Source organism: Leguminivora glycinivorella, chromosome 10, assembly GCF_023078275.1.
Source record: "Leguminivora glycinivorella isolate SPB_JAAS2020 chromosome 10, LegGlyc_1.1, whole genome shotgun sequence".
In the NCBI taxonomy this organism is placed as follows: Eukaryota; Metazoa; Arthropoda; class Insecta; order Lepidoptera; family Tortricidae; genus Leguminivora; species Leguminivora glycinivorella.
Genome location: NC_062980.1, coordinates 12,562,227 through 12,582,252, shown reverse-complemented (window position 1 = coordinate 12,582,252; position 20,026 = coordinate 12,562,227). Strand labels below are relative to the sequence as shown.

The window sequence follows — 20,026 nt, the reverse complement described above, 5'->3', positions numbered from 1 at the left end:
TGCACTGTGTATAGTATAGCTTAATTGTCAATAAAAACACTAAGTATCTTAACTAAAGTATACAATTAACTATTCATTGATTGGACTACTTTTAATCGATTTGTCCAGGCGCAATCAGTTTTTATGTTCGAATATTAATTTACATTTTATGACTCACTTTCATACGACTCTTTTGCCCCATAAAATCTCGAACACCTTTTACTATTTATAAAAATACAAAGTAGATACAAAAATGACCACTATGTCACACTTTTATAAGTTATAATTATGTAACAAGTTTACAACTCGGGAAAACTGGGTTATAGACAAAACAATGAGTTTATAGACGCAGAGACGCGTAAATTTCTCGCAGCTTTACATAATTATATAGTGCTCTTATGTTGGTCAAATTAGTTGCCATGCGCCATATAAAGTAAGTAACAAAACTTTGTTCTACTTTTAGGTACAGTCACCTACAATCAAACAATAAATAAAGAGGATAGAGATATGGAAGAAAAAGGGATGCTGTGCCGACCTCAAGTAATTGGTATAAGGGCAAGTGAATGATGACTTACAGTTCAATAATACATAAACTGCAACAACGCGATCTTATAGACTACCTTACACAGATCAACTTAGCCCCAAACTAAGCAAAGCTTGTACTATGGGTGCTAGGCTACGATATACATTCTTAAATATATAAATACATACTAATATACATAGAAAACATCCATGACTCAAGAACAAATACCTGTGCTCATCACACAAATAAATGCCCTTACCGGGATTCGAACCCAGGACCGCGGCTCAGCAGGCAGGGTCACTACCGACTGAGCCAGACCGGTCGTCACGTACGAGTATTTTACATATTTTGGTTTTTAAGAACACGGTTCTACTTACTATGATCTTATTTGTAGTGAAAGAAGAGGCTCAGTCCCATATTTTTGCGAGCTTAGAAAAAATAACAGATAGTTGCACGTGACTCTTCATATTTTCATTCAGCCTTGTAATATTTCTTTATAGAAATTAAGCACTATTTATTTACAAATACAAGTAAGTACAACCGGTTTGTAACAATCGGAACCAGGATTTGAACTTGTGACCTCCGATTTAAATTCACACGCCGAACGCAGCTACCACAGCACTCTAATACACATTTATCATTCAGAAAGGTTAAACGGCGTCCACAATTTGTTCTACACTTGTGATAAGTAGAATAAGGTATACCAAAGTAAGACCGGGTGTAGGGTAAAATCGAATGCTCGAAATTGCTGCCAAAATAATAGTTATTTTATCACGAGAAAAATCATGTGTCACGCCATTTCAGTGAAGAGGCATGCCCCTCACGATCATTGTAGTAGACTAGTAGTCCCTTAATTGACGTCATTTGTTATGAACATTTAAAATAGACTAATTTTAACGATTTCAAAATCTTGAAAGTACATCATGTTGTCTTGCTTTAGAGTTTAAATTAGCTTTAATTCCGATCATAATAGTCCAAAAAAGTTTAAATATCGGTTTGGTGTCAAAATGTAATTCACGTTTGAGTGAAAATTACTCCTAAACTATTCAATTAAGGGTAAATTAATCTATAAAATTAGTTTTCTTATTTATAATTTGAATTAAACATTGAGAGGATCAACACTCGTGAGAATTAAGTTATTAACTTTTTGTGACGAAAATGGAATCCGGTCTTACCCGGGCATACCTTACCGGCCACCGTTCGTGGCTCATAAGTTACGTCACTCGAAATGCCAAGGAAGCGGATAATCTAACAATCACAATAGCTTCGGGATTCTGCGAATTGTATCTAATAGGAAGAAAACACGCAACGCCAGATAACGAGCAGGGAAGGTACACTCGCCATCATATACATCTGCCCGCGCATGGTGCTTACAAATATCGGAACGCCTCTATTACAAAAGCGTGTTCCGATGTTTATGATCACGTTGACCGCTCCTATATATGAGACGGTGACTGTACCAAGAAAGTTTAAGGGCCTCGCTAAACATCCTAGATCGCAAATCGATTTTATTTTATGACAGGGTAAATAGACAGTTCGCTATTGTGAAAAGTATTACCTAATAAGTTATTTCAAAAAACTTCTATAACTATTCCTTATATTACCTATAAGACATTTTTTACACGGATTGACTGAGCCCCACGGTAAGTTCAAGGGGTACTCAGACAACGACATATATAATATACAAATACATATATACATAGAAAACATCCATGACTCAGGAACAAATATCTGTGCTCAACACGCAAATAAATGCTCTTACCGGGATTCGAACCCGGCACCGCGGCTTAGCAGGCAGGGTCAGTACCCGCTGGGCCTGACCGATCGGCTATTAAAAGCTGTATCGAAGTTCCGCGAAGAAATACCTCTTTTCTTTGAAATACGAAAGTTCCTAAGTAAACTTTTATTGAAAACCCTGCGTCAGTGCTGCAGTAGCAAAAGGCACATTATAGCAAGACTTAAAAAAAAATTGGGGACACCTTACACAGATCAACTGAGCCCCAAACTAAGCAAAGCTTGTACTATGGGTGCTAAAATAGTGTTTAAAATAGTGTTTGTGTTGTTGTGTTTGTAAATACAAAAATAGTGTTTTGGTTTAGGACGGTCTTTTATGAGACCAACTCCTTAATTATACTTAATCACTACTATCACTAGGTACTGTAATTAAATTTACTTGAAGGCTTCTAAAATAAAATCGTTTGTCTTAATTGCTTTCGCTATTTTACTTTTACACAACACAGCTATTTAACTTAATAAACTTGTTGCAAACCTGTGTTTTACTTTTTTGTTTCTCTGACACAAAACCTTGTACTGAATACAAAGGCCTGTTTTCATAGTCAGTTGATATCCCGATACGTCTTTAGTTCCCTACGTACCTAAATATGGCGTTAAATGTGTAAAGGGTCCTTAAAATGTAAGAGTTTTGAATAATAGATTTATTTATTTTGTGTGTCATATTTTTTATTTCACGTCATTTCACGGCGTACTTATCGTAAAAATTCAAAATTGCGAATTACGTATCTAACTTGTGTGTTTTATGTGCACAGTACATGATTTATTTTAACGAAACCTTAGGTGAATGAACAATGTAACTCTAACATGACGAAAGCTGCGCTGTGGTTCTGTTTTTTTTTTTGAACTGAAATTTCCTGGACTTTCAGATGGAAACATCCAAACGTTCACCTGAAACTCTAAAAGTACTGTACAGCATTGTCTAACAGTGATATACAGGATAAGGGCCCTTTTGTAAAGGAAAGCCACTAATGCGTACACGCATTGTGCATCTCCACTGTTTATGACCGCCGCACGCTTAGGGGGCGTGGTGCTTCCATCTGCACAGGTGGGCATTTGGTATCAACTATTTTCATCTAATTCATTTAAAATTGATAATTTGGTCATGTCTTTGATAAATGAAAAATCATATGTTCAATTAAAATTATCGAATCTTAGAGCTAAACGAAGCGGAAAAGTAAAAACATGTTCTGAAAGAACAGTTCTGATACTTTCTAAGACAGGTATAATTTTTAATTTCACATCGATCAAATCCCTTACCTAAAAGTAATGTCATGTTATAACTGCCTACCTAAAAACGCACAACTTTAGTTTTGTGTAATAAATATTATAAAAAAAAAACAACTTTTCATGTCACTAAATATAAGTAAATACAATATAGACATACATGTATTTGCTGTGCGTACTTCATTTGATTCAATACTGTTTTAAATCCCATTATAATCCCATTAGATTATTAGAATAACAAACTAAAATATATGTTACAAAGATGTACACCACCGTCAGCAAAACGTGGCAAACCGTTTCCAATGAATGCTCAACCACTCACACGCTTAAAACACAGCCCACTTAGACGTAATATTACACGTCCCTAATACGGGTCTGCTTGCAAGTCGGTGCCTATATTATTAAATAGACCATATCTTGCTATCTGTCGGCTCTGAATGGATAATAACGCAACCAGGCGGCTCGTCTGCGTATGAGCCTCACTCCCGCCCCTGTAGCCAACAAGGAATTGAACCGGCACTTAACTCTAATTGCTGGCATGTTTTTGCGATTCGACTGAATTTACCCTTTAATAGGCCCGTTAAAGCTCGTTTGCCAGCTTCCTTGCTATGGTGGAAATTTAAGTACGATCTGGATTCCCGGAGGGATTAACAGGTTTTTATCTTGGTCATATTTTGTGTTCTTAAGGAATATTAATTTATCAATATGCATTAATTTGCTAAAAATAATAAATAACATGTTACATGAATTACTTAAGGCATTTAGTCACAGAAATTATATTTGTGTCGAAGTCTTTTTGACTAGAATTCCTTCCGTCCGCGTCTGGCTTGTTGAAGTCCATAAAGATGAGTTAGATGAGATTTGCTTGTGCTATATTTATATGAATAACCTCGTCTTTATTTATTTACAAGCGATAAAGTGGGACTTTTTGCCTGGAAATTAACGATGTAAATCTTGTCAAAATGTCAGCCTTATACTATAGCCTTTGAGTAGGTCCTATAGCTTTTAAAAGTCAGCGAACAGCAGAAGTTAATATAGGTATTGTCTAAATTGATAATCATGACCTGATGATACGGAACCCTAAACTGTTTATTTACAGCCCCTTAGCATTAGGTTTTACGGAAATAAGCAATTCACATGTATTTTGCTGTCTAACATTCTGTTTTATTTCGTTTTACGAACTTGGATGGGACCAATAAGGGCCACTCCGTAATGAACCATTAGATTCAATTGGTGCTGCCTTCTTGGTAAAAGTAACGAGGCGGTTGCAATCATAAATCAATTTTATACCTATCTTATAGACAATTTGCTAAACTGAATGCGACTGAGTATTGGTTTAAGTACAAGTTAAGTAATATTTTATTGGATAATGTCTATTGAAAATGCATTCATCGATTTTACTTAGCTATTTATCGGTATGTACGTGGTTCTATGTATATTGGAATCGTTCGCTTGTTCGGTATCAATATTAGCACGAGCGTTTAAAAAATATACATACATATAATCACGCCTGTATTCCATATAATAATGACTCCACGGCCGATACGGCCACGGCGACTGCTTTCAAGTCCGTTGCTGTCTCAGGTGTGCTCGCCAATGGCTGACGTAGCCGATCTTGTTGGCAAATGTTCGTGGACACTGCGGACACGTGAGCACACCATTAATATAGTTATATTGTATTGCCGCAGGTGGTCGGGCTTTTATTTCATCGCGCTTGGAATCTAGCTCTGAGCGCCGTTGATGTTCGAAGTCCATTACCGTAGTATTTATTTTACTCCGCCATTCAGTGCGTACGGCTGCCTGCTGTTCCCATCGCGAGGGCTCTATACGACACTTTTTCATGTGCCGTTTAAGCACATCCTTGTACCTGAGGAATTGGCCGCTCTGTTTCCGCTTGCCTTCCTCAAGCTCAGAGTAAAAGATGCGTTTAGCCACACGCTGGTTGTTCATTCGCGAAACGTGACCGCTCCACCGAAGCTGACGGCGCATGAGGTATACCTCAATTCCACCCACATTTGCTCTACGCAGAACTTCGGTATTCCGGACACGATCAGACCATCGGATCTTCAGTATCTTGCGTAGGCATCTGAGATGGAATCGATCCAACATGCGAATATGCCGGCGATAAACAGTCCACCTTTCAGCAGAGTAAAGAAGGTTAGGCAGCACGACAGCCATATACACGGATATCTTTGTAGCCAGTTTTAAATCATGTGAACTAAGGACCTTGTGGTCTAACTTGCCAAAAGCAGCAGCTGCAGCCCCAATTCTGCTATTAATTTCGGCATCAAGGTCACACTTAGCTGTTAATGTACTCCCCAGGTAACGGAACTTGTCCACTTGCTTCAGCTGGTCCTCACCGAGCTTGACGACACGTATTCCATAAAGGGGTAGGCAGAGCACATGAACTACTAAGTTTCAGCGCCACTCTTGGCAAAAAGTAGTTTTATCTATGCGGTGCTTATATTATGATGGTTGAAAGAAATCCAAATTGTGACATTTCAGTGACAGGTTGCCAGCCTCTCGCCTACACCACAATTTAACCCATATCCCACACCACAGTCGACTTCCACGACACCCACGGGAAGAAATGGGGTGGTAAAATTCTGAATCCGTCACTACACGGGGAACAAAAAATATAATTATATAAATGTGCATATAAATCATAATATATAAACTCGTTAAGAGATCATATTGAGAAATTAAACCTGAGTTTTTTTATACATATAAATAGGTAGACGTTTGACCACGATCACACTTGATGGTAAGTGATGATGTGGTCTACGGTGGAGCACGCTTACCTATGAGATACCTATTTACTCTTGCTTTAAAGATACTAATCCGGAAATAGGTAACAAAAAATGTTCTATGCATTTTGCTGATTTAACTCTAAACATCTTTGTTATATAGCAATTTTTATTTTCCAATATTGGGGTTGGACCTGTAATCAACGTTGTTCAGCTATATAATATACAGTACTATCATGAAAAATATTCAATTCGTATAATCAGCACAACTTGCGATAACTCAATCGATCTTATGATAATAATATTGCCGGCTGCATCGTGAGCGCAACTAAATTGCTAAACACACGCGAATCGAGTTCTGTATTTTTATCAGGTTTTCATCCATTCATAACTAACTGCGATATCGCGTTGCACCTTGTTTATTTTTTAATATCGCGTTTAATCAACTCAGTTCCACTCGTGTTATAAAGATTTTTTTATACAACAGTCGAAAAAGAGATGCTGTGCAAAATTGAAGGTTTGTCTTATTATTTATTAAACTGAGGTGTTTTTGAACAGTAGTCGTGTTTTTTAACAGTAGTCGTGTTTTTTTTTTTTTACTTAAAAAAATGTTATTGGATTACACAAAATTTGTCCAAACAAGTCAAAAGTTTAGAGTTCTTGATCTATAACACAGGCTTTGGCAGTGGACAGGAAACTAATCTGTTTTCCTAATATTCATAATGCCATCCCACATTCAAATATGTAGGTATTTACTTATTTAAACATTATTGAAATATTTTACCATTCTGAAAAAAAAACTTAAAAAATATTTCAATCAACACACTACGACAGAAATTACAAACTTACCAATTTTCACGCGTGTTTTTAACATTTTACTATGAAGATATAAAAGGAAACAATTAACACATTAAAGTACTAATAAATTATGTACGAAGACAAATTTTTAATTGCCAGTTGATTACGGTCACGCTACAGCCAATTAACTTTTACTAGACAGAAGTTTTTTTTTTAAGTCAAAATGAGTCTTTAAGTCAAATTTTTCGACAAAATGTGTTATATCACGTATAGGTAATACGTGATTTTTATAGATATACCTATCCTTTTACTTATATATATAGATTGATAGATTTAGATAAAATATTCACTATAGAAACTTAGTTATGAACTTTTCATATGACAACATTTACCTTTTTCAATAAATAAGGTAGGTAACTCTAGGCTTTTGTCATTTTTCTTGACTTATTAAATGTAATAAACCTTTCTAAAATGAAGATTAAGAATTCTTAGAGGATCTCACCGTAAGAATAATGTGTGAAAATATAATATGTATTTGATATTGGGAATAGGAACATTCTGTTTGCAATTTTCCATTTACTTGCAATAACATATATCTAAAACAAATTTTAGTCGATAACTTTAAACGGAAATCAGAAATTTAATTACAACAATGCGTGAGCTTAATAAAATGAGGCAATAAATATGGCACGATGGTCCAAATGTAGCGCTGCAGTCCAAGCGATCGACGCGAGCGATTAATACTACGTTGTATCACAATGGAGCAAAATTATACATTTACGGCGAGGCGGACGTTGAATCCTGAACGATGTGAATTTCTTATAGTTATAAGACCCAAGATAGATTTTTTGTATACATGTGACATATAATACTTTAAAGAAAATGATCTAAGCTTAATAATTGGAATACATGAACTAGAAAATTGTTGCTAGGGATTAAAGCCACAATTTTCCATTCTCTAAGCAGAAAAAGCGTTTTTTTTTTCGAAAAAGCGGTGGACAAGCGATGTTGCTAACTAGTTACTTTGACTACATAATTACATGTGTTTTGTTAATATGTACCTATTTGTCAACAAACACCAGAATAAATAAAATTGTATGTAGGTGTAGGATGCAATACATTATTTTTAGAATACCGAAGTAAGTAATACATTCATTTCCGCATATAAAATAAAATTCGAACCTAGGCGCCATCGCTACTTCCACTTGCGCCGGCGCACCTCCGCGCGCGCACTTGTAATTAACTTTAACGATTCATTGTAAAGGACTATCGCCACCATTTTGATTTATCTATAAAACAGCCATAAAACATACCCTTTTGTTCGCTAAGGTCAAGGCAATCAAACGCTGGAAATAAATCAATGGCTCAAACAGCTTTATATTCAATAAAAAAATACCTACATTCCAACGTCAAGTATTTATTTGTATCACGTTTCATGTTGCATCGGAACATGTCCAGCAGATGGACATAAACCATTCACGGGACACGATACAGCCGTCATAATAATGATCGAAACTGCTTCCTCTAAGCATTAACTATACGGACCGGGTCTCATTTCAAATAAAATAATACCACAAATGATCTCTTTATGCCATTCCCACAGGGTTTACAGCGCCGCGGGCTTATAAATATTAATGAACAAATACGGGACGCGCTTACAAGCTACCCGGCTATGGGATTCATAATCTTTGACAATAAACAGGGCCTATAGTAGGAGATAATTTTTCGTAACATCACCTCGCCGAGGCTATATCTGAGATTGGATCTAAAGGTGATCACATGAATTCTTGTGCACACCGCGCAGGCTTGTAGATGTTATCTAAACATCTTAAATTATTGTCTCGAGAGCTACCCGGCTCATCTGGGCTAGAAAATAGGCCGCTGGATGAGGCACTCGCGAGATAAGTGCGAATAAAGTACGGCCCGGAGCCTAATTATGTGCGTCGTAAGACCTTTTCAACCCAATCAAGGAAACATTATTTTATCGGTGATGAGAAAACAGTTTCGCTATTTATGTTACCTTAGATGTTACTTACGATAGCTTTAAGAAGATAACTACCGAGAGAAATCATGATGGTAAGTTTAATTTACAGGGGACAAACGAGCATGCTGCCTTCCTAATAAAAACCCCTTCGGCTACTTGTATTTATGAGAATTCCTGCGGCTTTTTTTTCTACTTTAAGCCGTTCACAGAATAAACACATAAAATTAGTCATTCGTGTTAGAAGTCCGAAATGGCGTCTGTGATCATTTTATTTACACACTTGTTACACGCAACAGCAATCTCCGCAAGCACTCCGGAAATATAAAATAACTTACGTCAATTCCGTTAAACACATCGAAAATAATGACATTACACCACGTTACGTATACGAAAAGGTCATATCCACGCAAAACGAGTTGCTTGTAGCGAAACTTGGTTTTATTATAGCACGTTGAAAGCACGACGTACTAATGCCTGGTAAGGTCAAATTACTGGCCATGCGCACTTAGATCGCCAGTGTTCAAATTGCTTGGAACAAAAAAGATATAGTGGGATTGCAAGTGTTTCCAACTGGCGAAGCCGCAGCCTATTACGCTGAAATACGAAATAGGTGAGCTTTCGTGTTTAACTGATTTCAAAAGACTTGGTTTATGCGTGAAGATACGCGTAACGTTGTGTTGGTGTGGTATTTTGTTTTTAGCCGGACTACTTTGTTGCGGACAAGGGGACCAATTCGCCTTGTGCGAATCATGGCTCGATTAGTAGGTACTTTAAGATACTGGTAAGATAATACGGCGGATATTAGCTTTAGATACTATAGAAATCCGATATTTCAGCGTGAAAATTGAATATTCGGGGTTGGGGGGTTTTCGTTTAAGGAAACGTCATTTTTGACAGTGCTAATATTTGACGTAGGTAATCTGTAGAAAATGAAATGAGCTACGAGCGGCTGGTTTGAGCTGGAGCGAGGCCACAAGAGTTGCTAAAGGTAGGAAGGCGTGACGCTAGCTGGTGAAGGCCCTTTGCACATCTGGGGTGCCTTAGGACTACAACAACAACATTGCCTTAAAGTTGCGCGCCGTCACATGTGCTGTGGATGTGTTTATTTCTGAAATTTTATTGATAAAATGAATGATTATTAAAATAACCGCGTTTACAAATGTGTCAAACAGGCCCCGTAAGTATCTCAGTGCCCCATTCATACTAGTTGCTACTTTTAGTCACGATCTTGTGTAAGTGCGGCTATAAAAGCTACGCAGTAGGCGATTTGACGTAACGATTCTTACAGCTTCTGATTATACTCTTTGAAGCTAGTACAAGGTAGTCGTTTGTTAACTCCTTGTTCGTAAAACTTAATGCAATGTAATTGTAACCGTTAAATTTTATAACACGTCGTTTATCTTTGATTTTATTAGATATTTAATTCAATTTCTAATCATCTCAACGTATATTGTGAATATTTTACAATGTTAGAGTCGTTGTAAATGAAAAAAAAAGATAATTAACTTTTCCATTTTAATATCTCTTAGTTATCTTATTCTATGGTATTTCAACTAAAAATAATCAAGTCGTCTGACAGGAACAATGGACAGAATATAACAATGAATCAGTTGTTCTTATTTACGAATGGCGGTGAATTCAAAAATTCAATAAAATCATACAATAAATTAAATAAAAATTACAAATACATTATTTTACCTACCCCTTTTAGGAACACCGGCGCGAATTTACGTATGTATGTATGTATGCATGTAATAAACGAATTATAGAACCGAATTCTAATACTAGCCATTGCATCCCAGTTTCACGCGACAAACGTGAACACTTTCGATGGCGACGAGAACTTTCATTGTCGCAACCCGCCCCCGCTCATTGGGCCATGCTGAGATGCATCCCGATATAAATCAATAGGTAATATTGCAGCTACGAGTATGGGCTATTGGGTCAAATATCGATATTGAATATCGTTATTAGATGATGACATAGGTAGGCTGGCTTATTTCTCGATAAAAATCCAAAGATATACAATTACAGACAAAGCCTTAATAATTTTAATATGTCTTCTATTACATTTCTTGTTTTGATTACTTCATTATAAAGCCGAAAGCAAGCGGTTAAGTCATGCTAGTTAAACATGTTAAAATTGTACTTAAATATCACTCAACCGAGCAATACATAACATACCTTAAACAGGTTTTTGAGAATAAAATGTGTAAGCATAAAAATTAAATAATTCATTATAAATATGTACCTGTATATAAAACGTAGCCAAATGACGTACATTATTATTTAAAAAAATGAGTTTTTCACAATATACGAACATATTGACTGTAAAACATATTTAAGAATTGGTAACTAACAAATTATATTAATAAAGCTTTACCCCTAATACCTAATATCAAAACAAGCACCAACTTACATATCAACCCGGTTCAATTGATTAAAATTTAACAAGCTCAAACAAGCTTAGCATTTGTATCTAAATTGGACAATTATTCACAAATGATACGAATAATTATTCAATTTATTTGATTATTGTAACAACGCGCCTGGCGCGAGCGCCCCGGGCCTTTGCATTATTCCTTATTCATTCATAAAAAGACGTATGTCTTTGTGAAATACACTTAAATGCGACCTTTTAAAGTATGTAAATAAGATTTCTAAATGTAAAGCTTTTCATGCTGTATTCTGAACTTAAGTCATTTTTGTAGCAGTGCTATTATTGTTGGTTGCAAGCAATATGGAACGATTTAAGGCTCCGTCACATTGACGCAGCAGCATCACGTATCACGAGGAGCAGCCTAGCCGAAATGACAATCGTTGGCGCTAAACACCGATCGAAACGCTTTCTGACACTGTCGCGCCAATACGGACGAACGATATAGATAGCTACGATAACGATTCATAATATAAACAGTCGCGAAACGGTCGCGGAATAAAAGCGGCATGATAGCGGCCACTCGCAGCTCAGATTAAAAGCGGACGCCATAGCTCGTGTTATTCACAACGAAGTGCAAATTTGAAAAATCTGGTATTGATTTCTTGTTAATGCGAACCAAGTTTCGCTTTATAGTGAATGACACTATCTATACCGTGATGCTAGGCCCCGCGACCGCTTCCACCTGCGTCAATGTGACGGAGCCTTTACTAAATATCGTTTTGGCTTAAAGCGGTGAAGCCGCTGAATTTACGAGCTCTCCGACACCAATAAACTTGGAATATTATGACTTTAAAGTTTAAATTACCATCTTATTTTAACGTAACTCAATTTTCGCTTTTCGCTTTACTTTACCCATATAGAGAGTTTGACTGCTTGAAGACCGAGAACGTTTTCAAACAACTATTTATTCGTGTTCTCTCAAAGCGTTTAGTTTATTACACTATTTATATTTCATTTGTAAAAACAACAAATACGGTTTAAATTCGTTAAAAGTCTTGGCTTGAGATTTGTATAAGTAGGTACATATGTACCTATCAGCGCTAACGACATATTATACTTACGCTATGATCTTAAAATTATCATATCTTACATATATATAGTAAAAGCGTCCCCCATTCTCACAACAATAACATAAAATTGAAAAACGCAATAAACTTTTGTTTTGTAAAAAGCGGTAAAGCGCTTTCGCACTAGGTACATTGCACAGTGGTTCAAATTGGTAGACAGGCTTTTACATTTCATTGACATTTAAATTTAGAGGCATCACAAGATTCACAAGTAACACAACCTAAAATATAAAATATCCTGCAATAAATCCTTATTAACACAACCTAACCCTGCAATAAATCCTTATTAAAACAATTTCGACAACCATTCATACTAATCAGTCTTTCACTTGGTTTTTTTCTTTTTTACCAAATTTGTATCGTACAATATCTAAGAACATTTTTACTGCTTTACAAGTAAAGGTGCTGTTACACAGGCAACACAATTGCCAGCAAATCACATACCATTGCCGCGTTTGCTCCATAGTTAGTTGGTGCGTATTGGACAAACGCGGCAATTGTAGTATGTGAATTGTTGGAAATTGTGTTGATCGTGTAACAGCACCGTAAATGAACTAAAATGTAAAAAAAATTTAAGCTAAAACCCAAAATTTCCTTTACTTAAAATTTAAAACCAATTTTTTTCATTGCATTTGCATTTAAGTTATATAATCTTACAACTATCACACAAAAGATCTAGAAAAATTTCGTCACTACTTTTAAAAAATCTCGTATCTCACGCTGTTCCTCAAAGTTAAACTTAAAACGCAGTAAGTCTATATGCATTCCATACATACTTACTACAATTTTATTTTCATTGATAGACGAAGATACAAGTTTTTTTAAAAGTAGTGACGATTTGTTGGTTCTATTTTATAATGCTTAGTATTTTTCTGATATTTGTCCACTCTGGACTCGGACAACCACAGTGCAGCGGCGTGGGCGCGGCCCCGCGGCGAACTATCTCGGTGAACAAATTATAATTTCAAAATCCCCGTCGATTTATGTGAACACTCATCTGAATAAACTGCTGCTCCATTTTGTATTCTGGAGCTTTTGTTCTTCGCATGTTTTGTAAAAATGTGATAAAAATGGCCGCAGCCAATGAGATACGACGTTTTGTGAACGAAGACTTCCTTTGACAGCAATTGGTTATGGTTATGGGTGGATTTGAGAAGTGGAGCTACACAAAATTTTGATTAAAATAGTCGTGATATAACATATTGATATCTTATTATTTGTGCCCAAGTTTAGGATAAGTAGTATACGTATTAATCGGGTACCTACAGGGCCATCGAATCCTTCCTTAATTCATTGACACTATTCAAGTACACGTATACATAACTCAGTCATGCAAATGTTTCCCGGAAACGTTTTAATAACTTTTTTATGAAGTGGAAATTTTGTAAACCGGAAACTTCAATTGTTTATCTAAAATATTTTCTAGCTAAAAAGTTAGTGGTATACAAATATGAGAAATAATAAAAAGTGAAAAGTAACAAATCTAAATCAGTACTTATTCAACAATAATTATCATATAGGATACTGCAGAGATCCGTTTTATTGGACACCACATTATGCTGTGAATTTCAACCTACATATACTTATGAGAGCGCGGTTATCACGTAATACAGCTTACAGACTAATACTTATTAATAATCTGTGCTAATGCCACAGAATACATATTAGTTACATACAAATCTTATTAAAGCAGTGCAGTATGTATGAGCTTCATAAATTGCGATTGCCTAAGTCTCAATCGGCCTACATTAGCAAACATTTAGTTAATTAATCTTATCTATCATTAACTTGTTGAGATCTTATCCATCATTTTATTGACGCCAACTGAGATTTTAATAGAGGAATTAATTAATTAAACGTGTTGGCAATCGTGATGCAAAATTGAACGGAAAATCTAATGTAATTCAGTTCCTTTCGTGTTTTTATAATGTATCTACAAAGTGGGGCCTGTAACAAAGGCGAAGAATTGAACTGTAGGCTATTCTCCTTATACTGATCAACATTTGTTCAGTGACTTTTAAAAATTATGAAGTCTTTAAATTTTTAATTTTTCATACAAAATAAATATTAGCTTCAATGTACGCCATTATTGTTGTCATTGACGTTGTCTGTCACACTTTAGACTTAACAGAATTCGCAATACATTACCTCTTAGAAAAAACTTTCAAGGGTGATAAAAATCAAAATACAAGTTATTTTTAAAAGTCGCCGAACAAATGTTGATCAGTATAAGGAGAATAACCTAGAGTTCAATTCTTCGCCTTTGTTTCAGGCCCCACTCTGTATAAGCAATGTCTTCTGAAAATAATTTTCAGTGTATCTCTAGTGTACAGTCGACAACACGGCTGTGAATACAGTCAAAATGCCAAAAATATGTATGCACACCATTATGCACGGGCAACAAAGTTCTGTACTTATACATATTTTTGGCACTTTGTCTGTATTCACAGCTATGTTGTTGTTGACTGTACAGTAGGTATAGTTTTGCCTACAAACTTTTCAAATATAACAACTACTTCTAGACGAAACAGTTACTTCACTGACGACAGAATTTAGTTAAATTAACATTTGAATGGCTGCTTATCAATTTTAAATTTTGTTTTATAATACCCCTTTGAAATTAAGTTTTAATGGCAGAGGTTAATACTTGCAACGGACTTTTAAATTAAATACACCGCCAACTACTTTGATACTGATTAAACGTAGGAAAATACGTATTTAAGCAAAATACCGATAAATTCACCCAGCCATTTCTAAAACCGATCGCAAAAAGAAAAACTCACCAACATTGGTGGAAGCACCTATTCCCAGCCCTCCATTAGCATCTATCAATTGATATCTCAACAGTTTACCTTCGTAACCTCGTACCTGAAGGAATAGGATTAGTAATACACATTTTATTTCATATCGAGCAAGAGCGCTTTTGGTATGCAACAAATGGGAAAGACAGAGTTTGCGAAAATGAAATCGATGGACTGACTAGCCAGCCGGCCTAGCCGAAGTGACAATCATTGACGCTACGCGGCGATCGAAACACAGTCTGTCTCTGTCGCGCCACTACAAAAGAGCGACAGGGAGAGCTAGACGATACGCTTAAGCGATTGTGACGTTGGCTAGGCCCTGGACATCGAACCTTGACACCCTGTCAATGTCCCGCATCTTATGGTCGAGATAAAGCCGTCATCCAGCGGTAATGGCACTAAAAGCATTGGTGAATTGCAATCAAGTATGCGAATTCATATTTTATTTTGGATAGATTAACTGGGCCGGATAAATTGTGAACTTTGTGATAGGTTGGTTTATGAGGGAGAAAGCTTTAGCGATAAGGCTAGAAAGCTATCACTCATATGTTTTAAATGACAATATTCATGGTACCACGCAGCTGACGAACACCGGCTGCTTAGAAAACGAACCATCATCGTGTTTTTTTAATTTTTATTGCCTGAAGAAAGGTACTGTCAGCAATAAACACTTATAGGTACACTCAATGTTTTTTTTGTGAAGTGTTTGAGTTCCGTAAATAGGTAAACAATAGTCTACTTTCTACCAAATGTTACTGGTCAAGCCACGTCTTTGCCTTTGGCTAGTCTGTGGCCAAGAGTAAGCCCATTTATAATAATAAAAAAAAAAGCACGCACGTGCGGTGGTCAAATACCCGATGTTATGAAACAAAGTAAAAAAACAGTGGAACGTGGTAAGTTAGAGTAGACCGTTGCGTCAGATTACGTTATATCCCCACAATAAATGTAAGCATATTTTATACATCCTGCTACGTATGAACAACGTAATTTCTGCAAAAATTTACAGCCATTAAAGATTTCCTCGTTTAAGTAACGGTGTACCTATAATTGCTTGTAATTCATGCAGTTTAGATTACACTCGTGTGCACTTATTTCGGCGCAATTGTTATGAGTGAGAATCAAAATAGCAAAGCAAAAAAATGCATTTCTAGAGCTTATTTAAAACTAACTGTTTTTTAACATCACGTCAGAGTTAACAAATAAAATCTGGGTATCTAACTTTCGTGCGCCATATGATGTATTTTCAATAAGTACCTAATACTTGAGAAAAAAGTGAAGTAATTATTTATCCACTGAACTAAAAACTTGATGTCTATCAACGATTTACATATATTTGGGATTTATTTTAATAATTTAATTCATCATTGCCGTATAACCATTAACCACCATCAGTCAAAAAAGTGGAAACACTCACGTCATGCGTAGTATCTCCCCTGTGGAACTTCTCTTCTGTCTCCTTGACTCGTTCAACGACATTCCTCGTAAGGACCCGGCGGTCTTTACTCTCTCGAACTTTTCCGTCAGGATTGGCCACCACTCGGGAGGATACCAGGACTTTGGCGTCGGCCGGAGCGAGCTCGTTGGAGAAGCCTGCCACTTCTGAAAAATATTAATTTAGAGGTTAAGAAGAGAGAATTCAAAGAGATAAATATTAGGTAATTTTATTTGTTGGCACATATTCCAAGTATTTATATACGATACGATAAAATGAACGCATTAAACTCGTCTTGTCTTTAATTATGATTTATGATCTACATACTATTTTATAATAAAATGTGTGATAAATCTACATTTTATGTTTTAACCAAAAGGGTATAAAACGATAATATCCATATACATGATGAATTGATGATTCATGAGTCGTGAGCAGGAGTGAACAGGGTACTGGGGAGGGTCACACTGAGCAACTTTCATAATGGGGCAACACTAAATTGTGATATTTTTTTTCTTAACTATGACTTAATTGATAGTTAATCATCAATTAAGTCATAATTAGAACGTAATTGATAATTAGCTATCAATTAAGTACTTATCAATTAAGTCATAGTTAAGAAAAATAATCACAATTCAGTGTTGCCCCATTATGAAAGTTGCTCAGCGTGACCCTCCCCAGTACCCTGTTCACTCCTGCTCACGACTCATGAATCATCCTGTATATATTCATGGTCTACAAATAGAATACGACATATATACTCTGTCAAACAAGTCTGGCAGTAAATAAGGACAAAAAAAACTATAGGTATCCTTTTCTCTAGCACCCTAAAGAAAAGGATGCATATAGTTTTCTTTGTTCTTATTTACTATCAGACTTGTTTGACAGAGTATAGTTATGTCATAGGTATACTGATACTACTGATACTTTTTGCTTGACCTTTTTAGACAAAGAATGTCGAATCGCATGTCACTACTGACGTCTCACTCAACTGTGATTGTCATTCAGCAGTCAGTTGAAGAGATTATTTCAGGGATAATGAGTGTGGAATTGTTTATTTCACATACTTAAAGTAAAACTTGGGAAAACGCTAGGTTGAACATGAAGAAGATGACAAAGTAAATACTTGTGAGGGTTTATCGCTCTCGTGTCTTGAATCACCTTAGTACTGGTTAAGAAGATTAAGAAAATAATAATTACCACCGGGCGCAGCTCCGATTGCTCCATCCACGTGGTCACCAAGAGCTGCCTGTTCTTCGCCATTTTGATCTTCAGGTACTCGGTGCTGTAATACAAAATGAAATTTTGTTTTACAACAAAAATCAACCTGCGTGTAGCTTCCGTAGCAGGTACACACAATATAAATTAAGCTATCTTTTTAAAGACAAGAGTTTATAGTAGATGAAATTCGAAATGTATGTTTAGATCAGGTGCATTAAAGTAACATAAATCTTTGTCTGTAGTATTTTGTAACGTTTAATTATGTAACTATAAAAAATGTTCTTATGAGTCTGTCGATGTCAATTCCTAATAAATAAATGTAAAGCCTACTAGGTCTTTGAGCCTCTTACCTTAGCTTGCTAGTAGTTAGTAGTGTGCGTGTCCTCTTTAGGTCCCAAGTCCTTCAAGATCCTTCAAGCACCGATTTTCGCTTGACGCATTGTGCTAAGTCGTAACTTCACTCTTACCGTCTTACCTCAGTTTGCTAGTAGTGTGTGTAGCCTCATTAACAGAGGTGAATATCTTAGGAACAGAATCATTCAGGATCCAGTACTTCCTCCTAAACCTCTTACCTCAGTCTGCTGGTAGTTAGTGGTGTGCGTATCCTCATTCACAGAGGTGGATATCTTAGGTCCAGAATCCTTCAGGATCCTTCCATCTTCAAGCACCAGTTCTCGCTTGACTCTCGTCGCGATCTGCCGCGTCGTCGTCACCTCGCTCTTCTTACGGGTCACCCATTCTTCTGCAATGCCAAAAATAATTATTATTGTACAACATTTACTCACCCCAGCAATTTATTTCAGAAGAACCCCTTCGTAAGATTACGGGTTATAAAATACATATTTAAAGATTAATAATAAAATATGAAATTCACTAAAATAAATTGCCACTATAAAAAATGTTATCCCAAAATGATAATATCCTGAAACAAAACTACCTACTTACTTTCATGTAGAAGCGGACATGCACAACTATTTTTTATAATTAGACATAAAAGAACTCAAGTATATTAGTAATACATGTCATTTTCATGGTTCTCAGAAATACTTAAATAATTACTATAATATATTTATTTACCTTCTTTAGTTGTTGCTATTGTGTCACCCGGCTCGGACTGAAAACAAAGAAATAATGTTTAGAACATCAATGCTCGAATTTTACATAAAGTTTAGAGACTGGTGGGACTATTTGACTGAATATTAGGTGCTACCTTTTCTGCATTTTAGGACGTACATACAAAACTTTAAAGCACACTTTAAAACATCCTAAAAATGCAGATTTCGAATAAACACGACACGTAGTTCATTACAGCGCCATCTCTTACCGAGTAGCTGAACCTGCCGAACGTAGATTCGTTGCGCTCAGGCGACCGCGCCATGAATTGCAACAGTACTCTCGGCCGCCGCTTGAGGGTGCCATGATCGCTCAATGAAAAAACTGTCACCATGAAAGTACATGCACTGAGTTCACTTGCGGGATATTTAAAACTTTTGTAAAGTTTTCACATACACAACTGCTTAGTCCTTGTATTTTCACTAACTATTATGCACATTTTTTACTACTAATAGTTAAGAAAAGTCCTTAAAGTCTATTTAAACCTGTAGGAAAATATTTATTAAAAATATTAACACAGCGTGCGTGTTACAGGTAAATCGTTTGCCGACTAAAGGAAAATCAAGGCTTTGGTTATAATTAAGCAGTCAACGGATGGATTAACATTTTCTTTTGGCGTACAATGCTATACGTAACGCATTGGCTATTGGTATGCTGCAAGTGCGAATAACTTCCGTTGGGCCACGCGAACGCTAGGGTATACGGAATTATTAACATTTAATTGTATAAATATTCATGCTGTCAATACATAATGATTGTTATATCAAATATGCACGTATATGTAATAAATAAATAGTACTTGTAGCTGTCTAGTGGTGAAGCTATTTGATTGGTTGAAAAATGATCATTTATTTTACGATGTAGTGGCATTGTACGGTCTACCTACTGGGTAATTTTATCAGA

General features: G+C 36.0%; 1 protein-coding gene across 2 annotated transcripts in view; it reads right to left on the bottom strand.

Moving 5' to 3' along the window:
* LOC125230045 (serine/arginine repetitive matrix protein 1) overlaps window positions 1-20,026 on the bottom strand; it is a 176,546-nt gene that overhangs the window by 100,865 nt on the left and 55,655 nt on the right. Inside the window, exons 2-6 of one of the 2 annotated variants that reach the window (XM_048135026.1) lie at window positions 19,335-19,608; window positions 19,088-19,124; window positions 18,583-18,752; window positions 17,990-18,074; window positions 16,772-16,956 (exon numbers count right to left, since the gene is read on the bottom strand). In XM_048135026.1, coding sequence (XP_047990983.1) covers window positions 16,772-16,956; window positions 17,990-18,074; window positions 18,583-18,752; window positions 19,088-19,124; window positions 19,335-19,457 — 600 coding nt within the window. In that variant the 5' untranslated portion in view covers window positions 19,458-19,608. The remainder of the gene's footprint in view (window positions 1-16,771; window positions 16,957-17,989; window positions 18,075-18,582; window positions 18,753-19,087; window positions 19,125-19,334; window positions 19,609-20,026) is intronic. The other variant, XM_048135027.1, reaches the window with a different exon arrangement.